Raw genomic sequence first — 13,185 nt, 5'->3', positions numbered from 1 at the left:
AACCAATGGCAGCAACAAGCGGGTGTAGAATCTTATGAGTTGAAGCAAGAACAGCAATATTGCCCCAAGCTTTTCTCCATGCAGCTCTCCTGCAGGTCACGGTACTATCTTGAGCATATACCGGGTAATTGAAACAGAATAATCCAGAACCAAAAGCCAATCATTTCCCAGTAAATCAGCCCTTGACTAATGAGCATCATAGCATCTGCAAATATCTATGCGTGGAAAGACTGTGTGGCGTCCACCGTCGTTTGATTAGCATGTGGCTGTGGCCCTTCTCACCTCCGGCCGAACTGAGGTTGACCAGGAGGAGGTCCTCCGCTGACCCCAGCTTGTCGGCCACTGCGCTGATGACCTCTCTGACTGAGGCGGCCACGGTGACCCGGATGGTGGTGTAGGTGTGGTCGCTGCAGTACACTTTGAACAGGACTGCATGGGGACAGAGCACAACTCAGGGTCATTAACATGAAGGGATGGGAAGCCAAACTAGAGTCCAGGCCATTGTAGATGTTCAAAACACTGTGTGTCACTGCTGGCTGCAAGGCCAAAAGACTCATACTACTACACTGTGCTTTTCTATAGATGTATAGCTCTCTTCTACCTCATATCCTGCATGATTTCACACATTCACTACGCCCCACTTACTCTCATCATTACTCTTGATGGCCTGTCGTTTCTGCAGCTTCTCATCCCCCATGCTGAACTGCCGCAACAGGACTTGGTGCTGAAACAGGACAGACAGAAATGTATGTATAGCACGGATTGACAATGAAAGCAAAAGCACAGAATACGACTACAGTGCTCGGGGTCACAGCTGGGTCACATACCTTTTGTGGAGAGGATCTGGCATCGTCAGAGCTGAAAGGGTAAAGAAAGTGAGATTACACCATGCTTAAGCCCGGGACACTAAAGACAAGTGCACGCAGTAACAATACATTTACACACACTTACCTGTTTTTAACTAGCTTCTCTAACTCTGGGAGTTGATCTTTCAGAGCAGGAATCACACTGGCATCATCAGATACAGACACAAAGAACTCCTGTAACACATGACACACTCACAATGAGGAGAGGTTCAAAATGAGCCCAAACTCATTTGGATTATCAGATGACGATCCCTAATACTCTACAATTCACAGCAAGCCGTATCTTTTTAAACAACAAGCTGAATTCAGTACGCAAGAAAAAAGGGTGAGGAAGACAAGGCCAAAATGGCACCCTATTCCCTTTGGGCTAGGGCTCTGGTCAAAAGTAGTTCACGACATAGGGAATAGAGTGCCATTTGGGACGCATATACTGACCTCTAGGAAGGCTAGTGAGGCATCCTCCTCCTGAAGGTGATCTCCATGTACTGAGGCCCACTGGAGCACCAGCCTGATCACCCTCCTCTTGTTGTTCAAAGTGTAGTCCAGACGCTCCTGTTCTGAGCCCTGGGATGCCTCAGCGTGGTAGGTGCAGTGACGTTAAGGACAGAAACACATAGGAGCTACAGCTTGACTCCCATTTACTCCAGGGTTGATTCAGGATCAGTTTAGCCATTTAAGTCACAACTAATATGATTATTTGGACATGGGGGACCTGATCCTAGATCCTGATTCGGATCCTACTCTTAGATGCCTAATACATACAAGATACATAATGTATACTGATACACATTAGTAGAAATCCACACAAAAACATATACGCTCAAATGCTATTTTCAGTGACTGAAAGGATATTGGGCCATGAGCACCGGGCACAACTGGCTGTTAGGGATGAAGACGCAGTGCATGAGCACAAAGTCGTCCAGAGCTGGGTCTGTGCAGAGCGAGAGTGCGAGAAAGAGCCAGAGCGAGAGCGCGAGAGCGCGAGAGAGAATGAGGCACCTGTGATGTCAGATGAAACGACGCCAGGCCTGCATGCTGACAGTATTATAGGCCTGATCACACATGGCTCTGTCACCGTGGACGGCTGAGGCATGAAAGCAGCCAGGAGAGTCCACACAACCAAGCGTAATTAGATAAGCACTGTTGTGCGCTGCTAATTATAGACATGAACAAACAGGTCAGCAGCAGCAGCACGGAGGATGGATGCTCTCTCTCTGTGAGGGTACAGAGGAGACAATCTAAACACGACAGCCATGACGAACACAACACATCCATCTACAGTACATTAGTCAATATCACATAGGGTTGAAATAATGTTAATTCGGTCCCTACACTGAAATACAACGGTACACAGTGGCCAGAGATGTTATTGGAGGGACAGAGTGCACTACCGTACCTGATTCGTTGAGGTGAGAGTCCAGTCGCATCATTTCCAGGAAGTGCTCCAGAATCTTCTCTGGTGCCCCTGACATCACAGTGTATCTGGAATGGCAGTGTCAATCAATCACCTAATAAATTAAACAAGACAGGTTCTTGCTAGTTCTCACTACTGTTCCTATTCCATCCACACTTCACTGAGCTGTGTGATCTGAATACCTGCCTGTGATTACTACATTAGATAATAATCCAAACTACAGTCAAAAGAGGTCCTGACCCCTGTTTAAGATTATAAGGGGCTGGCTGGGGGAGAGAGGGTGTGGAAGCCTCTCCATAGGTAAACAGAAGGAGAGACCACCACTTGACCTTAAGAATCAACACAGTGCACAGCCAGGCCTGTTGTGATTGGTTAGTTAAGGGGAGACAGATAACAAGGTGTGTGTTCCCCAAATAGCACCCTTTTCTTCCATAGGGCCCTGGTAGAAAACAAAATAGTGCACTATATAGGGAATAGGGTGGAATTTGGGACAGAATGTGTGGCAGGCACTCCATGGGGGAAGGAGAGGTGATTGACACCCTCACACTCTTCATATGTGACTGGCACTGTAGTTGATTAGAGGCCAACCCTGGCAGAGTGATTGTAACCCGTGCGGCCTGCCTTCTCCCCGGGAGCACATCTCTCAGTCATTACCATTAATGTGTCTCTCTCCATTACTGCAGCCGCGGTCACTGGCAGCAACCTCCATTAAGTCTAGTCTACTAGATAACACACGTCTGCAGCCTCGCAGTCACAGCCTTGGCTTACCCTAGAACTGATGCCCAGTCTCTAGCTCCACGCCCTTTAGCAGAGAGTAACTCACAAACTCACCCACTTCTTCCACTCACAAATCTCTTCAAGAGAGTATCTAATTCACAAACCACACTCCCCTAACTGTGCCTGCAGGAGAGTTTCTCCTCCTCTTTTCTGAAGGGAGTGAGGTTAGTGTATCTTACACACCTACAGCCCCCTTTAACTTCCTATATAAATCTAACTCTATTGAACAGGGCTGCTAGAGTAAGTGGTTTAGATGAAAAGGTGATTCAGACAGAGTTAGCTCAGTAGGCTACTTGTAGTGGGAGGGGGTGGTGGTGGTCCCGTGGGTAGAGGTCTGGATGCTGCTGGGGCTCTTCTCCAGGACCAGAACATCCTGATCATGTTCCTTCAGACGCACCGTGTTGGCCTCCACGTCCTGGACACACACACACACACACACAGGCACAAATTCATCAATATATCATCAGAAATATGATCCGTTTCAAGAAGCTTGTTGCTCCTAGACGTTTCCACTTCACAATAACAGCACTTACCGGGGAAGCTCTAGCAGGGCAGAAATTTGACAAACTGACTTGATGGAAAGGTGGCATCCTATGACGGTGCTATGTTGAAAGTCACCGAGTTCTTCAGTAAGGCCATTCTACTGCCAATGTTTGTCTATGAGGATTGCATGGCTGTGTGCTTGATTTTTAACACCTGTCAGCAACAGGTGTGGCTGAAAAAGCTGAATCCACTAATTTGAAGTGGCGTCCATATACTTTTGTAGATGTATGTATGTATGTATGTATGTATGTATGTATGTATGTATGTATGTATGTATATATATATATATATATATATATATATATATACAGTATATATACATATGCACACACATTGGAAAGTTTATTAGGTACACCATTCTGTTTATTAGGGACACCACCCAGACAGTCATCGAGGCATTCAGTTATTGTTCGATTAAATGTTATAATGGGCAAAACGAGTGACCTAAGCGACTTCGCGGTGTGATCGTCAGTGCCATGAGCGCCGGTTATAGTATCTCAGAAACGGCCAGCCTCCTGGGCTGTTCACGCACTACAGGGTTTCCCGAGAATGGTGTGACAAACTAAATAAATCCAGACGGCGGTGAAAACAGCCCATTGTTGAGTGGTCGAAGGAGAATGTCAAGGTAACAGGCGGGCCACAAACAGGCAAATAACTGTGTACTACAACAGTGGTGTGCAGAACGGCATCTCGGAACGCTGTTCTGGAGGCAAAAAAGGGGTCCGACCTGGTACTAAATGGGTGTACCTAATAAACTGGTGTGTATATACAGTGTTTATATGTACTCTATATTATAATAATATATATCAGTAATATAGTACAAGGAAATCCTGTAGAATAGGCCTACAGTACACACATCATGCAGCCAAAATAATATGGGGGGGGGGTAGTTGATATATTTATCTGACTTAAATATGACCCCTGGTCTGAGGCCAGACTACATCATCCCATCAGGACTATGGTACTGTATGCCTGGTGGATTAGTATGCTAGTACTGACAGAGAGACTGGGAGGTCAGCAGTTTGACTGAGGCATCATCCCAAATGGCACCCTATTTCCTATGTAGTGCGCTACTTTTGACCAGGGCCCATAGGGCTCTATTCAAAAGTAGGGCACTATATAGGGAATAGGGTGCCATTTGGGACACAACCCGTGTCTGGCCTAGCAGCCCATCAGGCCAGAGCCAACGGGAGATTTACAGAGGATTGAGTGAGCCTATTACAGAGAGCCTGCCTCTGTGGATTGCACAGATAACCATCATCCATCCATCCGCTTTTCAATAGACACAATCAAGACCCTGATGCCCTATCAAAGTCTGATGCAGGCTGCACGTGGGCCAGGCTAACAATAGGCAGTGGAGGGAGAACGTAGAGAGACAAGAGACTAGCAGCTGATAGTTTGGCCTTAGGGTTTATACTGTACCTTTTCTACAGACATCTGTCGACATTGAACCACAAAGTTGATAGTAGAATACCCTTTAATGTTGGCATCATTGTGCAATGCTGAACCTCAACCAATAGAGGGAGACTATACCATTGAAAAAGGATAGTGGGACTTCACTGAGCAGAGGTGGAGGAGGACCATGTTAACTTCCCCAGATAACTCACTCTGAGGATCCGGTTGAAGTCCTCCTTATCCACACGTAGGAAGTGGCAGTTATCCTCTCGTAGAACAATGGAGGCGGCACGGGGGGCATCGTTGACCAGAGCAAGCTTCCCAAAGTCGTCTCCCTCATGCAGCGTGCAAACAACCCCCTTTGTGAAACAAGCAAACAAAGAATGTATGTGTGAAACAGGGAAAATGAGATGAGTGAGAGCATGTAAAGCATCTTTTAAATGATATAACTCTTACACACTCATATATTCTATAAAAAGCTATGGTGATGAGCTGTACTGATCAAATGGGGATCAATTGTATGAGATGAAAAATTCAAATAATATATATTTTTTTACCTTTCCATAAATGACAACGTTTACAGAGCCCTTTAGAATGATGTACCACGATGTGCCTTCCTCCCCTTGATTGAACACTGAACAAGTGAAAGATTACAACAACAAAAATGATATGTAAAGAGGTCATAAAGAGGTTTCCCACCAAAACATTTCAAAGAATTCCACTGAAATAGACAAAACAAAGGATTTAGTATATAATCTGGGATTTTCTTTCTGCCTCCATGTAGATAATGCATTTATAAAATGACGTCTTGCGTGCAACGTTGATTAAGTTAAATCGATTGAGTTCCGGTCATGGAGACAGTGTTGTACTACTTACAGACTGTTCCTGCTTTGGCATGGGACTCAAAGATCAGGACGCCGGCTAGTTCTTTCTTTACCTGTAGAAGCAGAGGAAAAGGTTAGAGGTGACGTCATATAGGCCACGGGTAGGCAACTAGATTCAGCCGTGGTCCGATTTATGCCCAAGCGGAGGGTCAGGGGTTTCGGAGCATAATTATAACCATCTGTACACTGCAAATTGACCACAAGTAAACCAATAAAATTGATTGTATTTGAAAATAGCAATAATTTCACACCTCATTAGATTGAGACACGATCACATACTTCTCCCTTTTTACTTGTAGGAATCCTTGGGGACAGATTTACTGAATACATTTTTATTTTTGCTGAATTCCTGGTGATTTTTTTTGTCTTTTTTTACCCCCACAAGTTTTTTAACTAAAATCATTGGGGACCAAAAAAAACACACAAAAAAAACCATCCAAAACCTGTTGCCGACACCTGATATAGGCCTACAATGGGTTATTATTGTAACCAAATCTGCACTCACAGTGGTGGATAGGTGCGATAAGGCCTTTATATGAAGCAGCTCCTCATAAATGATCTCCAAATCATCCGCTGCCCTCTGTCCTGGACTGGGGAAGGGGAAATATGCACCAATTAAAAAATCATTTGACTTCGACTACAATCTAATCGATTCACTTTGAACAGGATTTTAGCATCAGCTTTGCTAGCATCAGCTTTGCACTTAGCTTACATATCTTATATATCTTTCCTAACCCTGCCAGACCTGCAGGTACTGTATATCTATCATACCAGCAGGTGGCGATCTCTGTGATTGTTCCTTACTGTTTCCTCAGGACCATGCGCATGTGGGCGTCAGGGCCGACCTGGGAGAGGAGGAGGAGGGTGTCCTGCAGCTCCTCATCGCTCTCCCTGGTCTCCTCCTCGGTGGGCAGGGGAGCGTCTTCCTGTTCATCCTCCAGGAAACGGTAGAAAAGATACTTGTCCTGGAAGGTCAGCTCCTGGTCCACTGCAGCACAATACCAACACAGATCCCACAGGTTTAGAGGTTTAGAAATGGAGCCTCTTTTACATGCACTCACACACAGGTCGTTCCACCAATTCGGTGCCTTTTGAGAAGTAGAACTTGGTGGTGGGGGGGAATGTTTGTTTTCATCTAATTTTAACATTCTGTCAACTTCATAAAAAACATGTTGTTTTCTCAAGAGGTGAAATTTGAAGTGCCAAATAAAGTATCAGAGTTGACCATAAACAGGTTGGACGATTTCTTCTTAAATCAGCCATAAATCCCCTTGAGACAGAGGGAATGGAAGCTTGTCGTGTGCAACAGAGAGTGGCAATTGAATGCAAGCTTCACAAAACATGTTTAATTGTTGACCTTAAAATGGGGGAAAGACATAAATGAATCACTAATCACATGATATCAATGATCAGAGAAGACTTTTGTCAAAGCAACAAAATATCTAGGGCTTAACAATGATGGTGAAACTTGGAGAAATGTCGCAAAAGGCACTAAAGGCCCCCCCCCAACACACACACACACACACACACAAAGGGTATCCTTAGCTACTGTCTACTGTACTGTTGTGGCTCACCGTGGTTGAGAACACCTTCCTCTAACAGCACCTGCCACATGCCCACTGCTTGAATGCGAGAGTAAACAGAGGAGCTCTGCTGCATCTGCCAGTCAACCAGCTCTGTTCCCACACAGCATTGCCTGTAGGAGATACACATCAGGAAATGAATACATGAATCATACTACATTGTCTGCGATGCTCGTCAGATGTGCCAGGGCTTGCAAACTATTACGCATTACAAAGGGAAGCACAGCCGCGAGCTGTTCAGTGACACCAGATGAACTAAATTAGTTCTATGCGCGCTTTGAGGCAAGCAACACTGAAGCATGCATGAGAGCACCAGCTGTTCCGGACGACTATGTGATCATGCTCTCCGTAGCCGATGTGAGTGTGACCTTTAAACAGGTCAACATTCATAAGGCCGTAGTGCCAGACAGATTACCAGGATGTGTACTCCAAGCATGCACTGTCCAACTGGCAAGTGTCTTCACTGACATTTTCAACCTGTCCCTTTTTCAAGCAGACCACCATAGTCCCTGTGCCCAAGAACATCAAAGTAACCTGCCTAAATGACTACCGTAGCACTCACATCTGTAGCCATGAAGTGCTTTGAAAGGCTGGTCATGGCTCACATCAACACCATTATCCCAGAAACCCTAGACCCACTCCAATTCGCATATCGCCCCAACAGATCCACAGATGATGCAATCTTTATTGCAGTCCACACTGCCCTCTCCCACCTGGACAAAAGGAACACCTACGTGAGAATGCTATTCATTGACTACAGCTCAGCATTCAATACAATAGTGCCCTCTAAGCTCATCACCAAGCTAAGGACCCTGGGACAAACCCCTCCCTCTGCAACTGGATATTGGACTTCCCGACGGGCCACCCCCAGTTGTTAGGATAGGTAACAACCCATCTGCCACACTGATCCTCAACACAGGGTGCCCCTCAGGGGTGCGTGCTCAGTCCCCTCCTGTACTCCCTGTTCACTCATGACTGCATGGCCAAGCATGACTCCAACACCATCATAAAGTTTGCAGACGACACAACCGACAACGATGAGGCAGCCTTTAGGGAGGAGGTCAGAGACCTGGCAGTGTGGTGCCAGGATAACAACGTCTCCCTCAACATGATCAAGACCACGAAGATGATTGTGGACTACAGGAAAAGGAGGGCCGAGCACGCCCCCATTCTCATTGATGGGGCTGTATGGGAGCCAGTTGAGAGCTTCAAGTTCCTTGGTGTCCACAATCACCATCGAACTATCATGGTCCAAACACACCAAGACAGTAGTGAAGAGGGCGCGTCAATGCCTATTCCACCTCGGGAGACTGAAAAGATTTGGAATGGGTCCTCAGACCCTCAAAAAGTTCTACATCTGCACCATCGAGAGCATCCTGACTGGTTGCATCACCACCTGGTATGGCAACTGCTCGGCCTCCACCCGCAGGGCACTACAGAGGGTAGTGCGTACGGCCCAGTACATCACTGGAGCCAAGCTTCCTGCCATCCAGGACCTCTATACCAGGCGGTGTCAGCGGAAGGCCCTAAAATTGACGAAGACTCCAGCCATCCTAGTCATAAACTGTTATCTCTGCTATCACACGGCAAGCAGTACCAGAGCGCCAAGTCTATGTCCAAAAGGCTTCTTAACAGCTTCTACCCCGAAGCCATAAGACTCCTGAACAGCTAATCAAATGGCTACCTGGACTGTTTGCATTGACCCCCCCCACCCCCATTTTACACTACTCTCTGTTTATTATCTATGCATAGTCCCTTTACCTACATGTACATATTACCTCAATTACCTCGACTAACCTGTGCCCCCATTTTTTATGTCAGATTTTTAGCTGTATCAAAACAAATGTTATTTGCCGAATACAACAGGTGTAGTAGACCTTACAGTGAAATGCTTACTTACAAGCCCTTCACCAACAATGCAGTTTTAAGAAAAATAAGTGTTAAAGTATTTACTCAAATAAACTGAAGTAAAAAAACATTTTTTTAAACACAAGAAAATAGAAAAATAACAAATAATTAAATAGCAACAATAAAATAACAGTAATGAGGCTATATACAGGGGTACCGGTATATACAGGGGTACCTGTATCGGTACCCCTGTTCGTAACTTCAGTTAAAGCTGAGTGCATCCATCCACAGGAATCCGTAGACCAGTGAACCCAAACCCTACAGGCACAGAATGCATACATTCCCACAGTAATACATGATTTAAGGGAACCCAGAGTCCTCGCTGACGTGTACGGTACGTGTGCATACTGTAGCTTATGCATTCTTCACGAGTCCAAATGATCAGTGATGCATATTAGAAAGATCTTGAAACGTCACCTACAGTATATGGACCTCCTTTGAACGGCATCCTTGTGTTCGTCCTCGCTGGTGTCATTTCATGGCCGCCATAAGACGCTGCGGCGAGAAAAGAGCAGCGCTCAGCAACATTTGAATCAAGATGTTAAAGGGGGCTGTGGCGTTAGTGCATTTCACCCTCATCGTAGGGTGAAAGAGTTGATGATGAATTTGTAGGGTGGTTAAGCATCTATGTAACTGTTGGTCATGGCTGTGAGAGTAATGATGTTCGAAAAGAGGTTATGTAGAGGTTGAACAGCAGTCATTATGTCCGCTCTGTGGTGCATGTTGTGCTGGTTTAGTGCCTAGTCTCTGTTTGATCGTTCTCTGCTCTTGATGTTTTTACCTCATGAATACCACATCCCATACAGGACTAGTTCAAGGTGGTTTCTGTGCTGTGGATCCAAGGGTTCGGGATGTAAGCACCAACACCTGCTTGTGAATCTCGTAAATAACTGTTATTTTTCTATTTTTCTTGTGTTTAAAAAAAATGTTTTTTTACTTCAGTTTATTTGAGTAAATACTTTAACACTTATTTTTCTTAAAACTGCATTGTTGGTGAAGGGCTTGTAAGTAAGCATTTCACTGTAAGGTCTACTACACCTGTTGTATTCGGCAAATAACATTTGTTTTGATACAGCTAAAAATCTGACATAAAAAATACACGCACACACAGATGTACAAATTCTTTGACATGAGAGTAGCATGTACATGGTACTGTACATGAGATACTACAACCCACCTGTATGTCTTCAGGTGGTACTTCCTGTCACGGATCATGTGGGGAGCTCTGGAGAGGATGGCATCACGGAGAACCTTCCCTGCTCGCAAGATCTTCTCAGATGGGACCTGTTGGGAGAAAATAGAAGGATGGAGTAGAGGCAGAGCTTTACAATAGAAACAGAGGAGTTGGCCTTTACTGATGTGATGGTCTTTACTACCTGAGAAATGGGTTTAGGACGGAGTTTGCCTGGGCTTTCAATTAATGACTTCTGAAAAATAAAATGACATGACAATGACTGAAAAAAACACACAAGGAAACATCATGGATTGGAAAACAAAAGCACTATCAACATGGCCCTTCAGGATTGGACCCTTTTTTTCAATTTTCACCTAAAATGACATTCCCAAATCTAACTGCCTGTAACTCAGGCCCTGAAGCAGGGATATGCATATTCTTGGTACCATTTGAAAGGAAACACTTTGAAGTTTGTGGAAATGTGAAAGGAATGTGGTAAAAGACAATACAAAGAAAAAAACAACCGTTCTTTTGTATTTGTTTTGTAATTTTTGAAATGCAAGAGAAAGGCCATCATGTATTATTTCAGCCCAGCTGCAATTTAGATTATGGACACTAGATGGCAGCAGTGTATGTGCAAAGTTTTAGACTGATCCAATGAACCATAATATTTCTGTTCAAAAGTTTGCCCAAATGTGCTTAAATAGTTTATTAATAACTTTTCATGTTCAAAACTGTGCACTCTCCTCAAACAATAGCATGGTATTCTTTCACCGTAATAGTTACTGTAAATTGGACATTGCAGTTAGATTAACAAGAATTTAAGCTTTCTGCCAATATCAGATATGTCTATGTCCTGGGAAATGTTCGTGTTACTTACAACCTCATGCTAATCGCATTAGCCTACGTTAGCTCAACGTCCCGCAGGGGACCCACCAATCCTGAAGGAGTTTAAATGGGCAGTTATTTACGAGATTCACAAGCAGGTGTTGGTGCTTACATCCCGAACCCTTGGATCCACAGCACAGAAACCACCTTGAACTAGTCCTGTATGGGATGTGGTATTCATGAGGTAAAAACATCAAGAGCAGAGAACGATCAAACAGAGACTAGGCACTAAACCAGCACAACATGCACCACAGAGCGGACATAATGACTGCTGTTCAACCTCTACATAACCTCTTTTCGAACATCATTCTCACAGCCATGACCAACAGTTACATAGATGCTTAACCACCCTACAAATTCATCATCAACTCTTTCACCCTACGATGAGGGTGAAATGCACTAACGCCAAAGCCCCCTTTAATCTTGATTCAAATGTTGCTGAGCGCTGCTCTTTTCTCGCCGCAGCGTCTTATGGCGGCCATGAAATGACACCAGCGAGGACGAACACAAGGATGCCGTTCAAAGGAGGTCCATATACTGTAGGTGACGTTTCAAGATCTTTCTAATATGCATCACTGATCATTTGGACTCGTGAAGAATGCATAAGCTACAGTATGCACACGTACCGTACACGTCAGCGAGGACTCTGGGTTCCCTTAAATCATGTATTACTGTGGGAATGTATGCATTCTGTGCCTGTAGGGTTTGGGTTCACTGGTCTACGGATTCCTGTAGATGGATGCACTCAGCTTTAACTGAAGGTACGAATTACACAACAAAAACAGCGTCACCGCATTTCTTTTTTCTTCTGTGACTGGAATATGTAGAGCCGTCGAGTTTTGCCAACAATTTGCAGACAATACAACCAAAGGGGAGTTTGCAAAAAAATAAATAAAAAGACACTCAATTATACTGGCCTTGTAGTTATTTATAGTGCACATGTTTTGGCTGGTCTGAAAAAGAACAAAGTCCAAGCCGCAATAAATAGTGCAATCCCCTCCAGAGTAGCACCATGTTATATGCATGGAGGTAAGGAAGTCCCAACGGGGTTAAGAAGGTGGAACGGGAACTATGAAGGACGTGATGCACACCACCGGAAGCGAGGTCTTAGCAGCAGCCCTGTTTATATTTAGTCAAAGTTTAAACAAACTCCACATTCCAGACTTATTTCGAGCTTCTGGCAACTGCAAGAGGATGTTGTTCGATCAGGATCCACGTCAGCAGCAAGCACATATGAGTAAACCACCAACACTTTACCACCCACTGTCACTCTGCCATTCGCAACAGTGTTCAATCTGGATGATACTCACTTGACATAAAGTGGTCACTAATCTCTTGTACACGGATGAGTAGCTGGTTGTCTACGCTAGATATTGTCTCTGGGCTGCCAAGATTACATGATTACTGCCACATCATACAGTGCTGTTTGGATGATGATGATGATAGTGGACAATGTTTGATGGTGAAACTAAATCATTATGATATATGATGATGAAGTCTCCGTTCTGTGTTCAGGAGAGACGACCGTACCTTATTCAGATGTTTAGAGATGGATCCAAAAGAGTTGTTGCTTATGTTCTCTTTGTCAGACATTCCTGAATAGGAAAATAGAAAAATGACACTTGTTGTCAAGTCTGAGTTTAAAGCCCATGCAAGACAAAATAAATCCCATACTGTACATCAGCACTTGTTTATCTGCAACAATTGGTGCATGTTCACAAATATACTTAGGCAGATGTCAATACATAACCTC

The 13,185-nt window shown here is 44.5% G+C and overlaps 1 protein-coding gene across 5 annotated transcripts in view; it reads right to left on the bottom strand.

The window, feature by feature from the left end:
* LOC112225240 (rap guanine nucleotide exchange factor 4) overlaps positions 1-13,185 on the bottom strand; it is a 54,881-nt gene that overhangs the window by 6,054 nt on the left and 35,642 nt on the right. For 4 of the 5 annotated variants that reach the window (XR_002949551.2, XM_024388997.2, XM_024389000.2 and 1 more), the window contains 17 exons: positions 12,963-13,027; positions 10,747-10,797; positions 10,548-10,654; positions 7,454-7,575; positions 6,684-6,867; positions 6,385-6,469; positions 5,872-5,932; positions 5,553-5,629; positions 5,208-5,354; positions 3,351-3,472; positions 2,263-2,348; positions 1,719-1,797; positions 1,302-1,452; positions 952-1,040; positions 828-858; positions 646-724; positions 283-429 (listed from right to left, as the gene is read on the bottom strand). Coding sequence is in view for 4 of the 5 variants with exons in the window: in XM_024388997.2 (XP_024244765.1) it covers positions 283-429; positions 646-724; positions 828-858; positions 952-1,040; positions 1,302-1,452; positions 1,719-1,797; positions 2,263-2,348; positions 3,351-3,472; positions 5,208-5,354; positions 5,553-5,629; positions 5,872-5,932; positions 6,385-6,469; positions 6,684-6,867; positions 7,454-7,575; positions 10,548-10,654; positions 10,747-10,797; positions 12,963-13,027 (1,683 nt within the window). In the remaining variant the exon portion in view is untranslated. The remainder of the gene's footprint in view (positions 1-282; positions 430-645; positions 725-827; positions 859-951; positions 1,041-1,301; positions 1,453-1,718; positions 1,798-2,262; positions 2,349-3,350; positions 3,473-5,207; positions 5,355-5,552; positions 5,630-5,871; positions 5,933-6,384; positions 6,470-6,683; positions 6,868-7,453; positions 7,576-10,547; positions 10,655-10,746; positions 10,798-12,962; positions 13,028-13,185) is intronic. The other variant, XM_024388998.2, reaches the window with a different exon arrangement.

The sequence above is a fragment of the Oncorhynchus tshawytscha genome, linkage group LG26 (assembly GCF_018296145.1).
Source record: "Oncorhynchus tshawytscha isolate Ot180627B linkage group LG26, Otsh_v2.0, whole genome shotgun sequence".
NCBI lineage: Eukaryota > Metazoa > Chordata > Actinopteri > Salmoniformes > Salmonidae > Oncorhynchus > Oncorhynchus tshawytscha.
The sequence above is the reverse complement of the archived record's forward strand: the minus strand, read 5'-3'. Positions and strand labels throughout refer to the sequence as shown.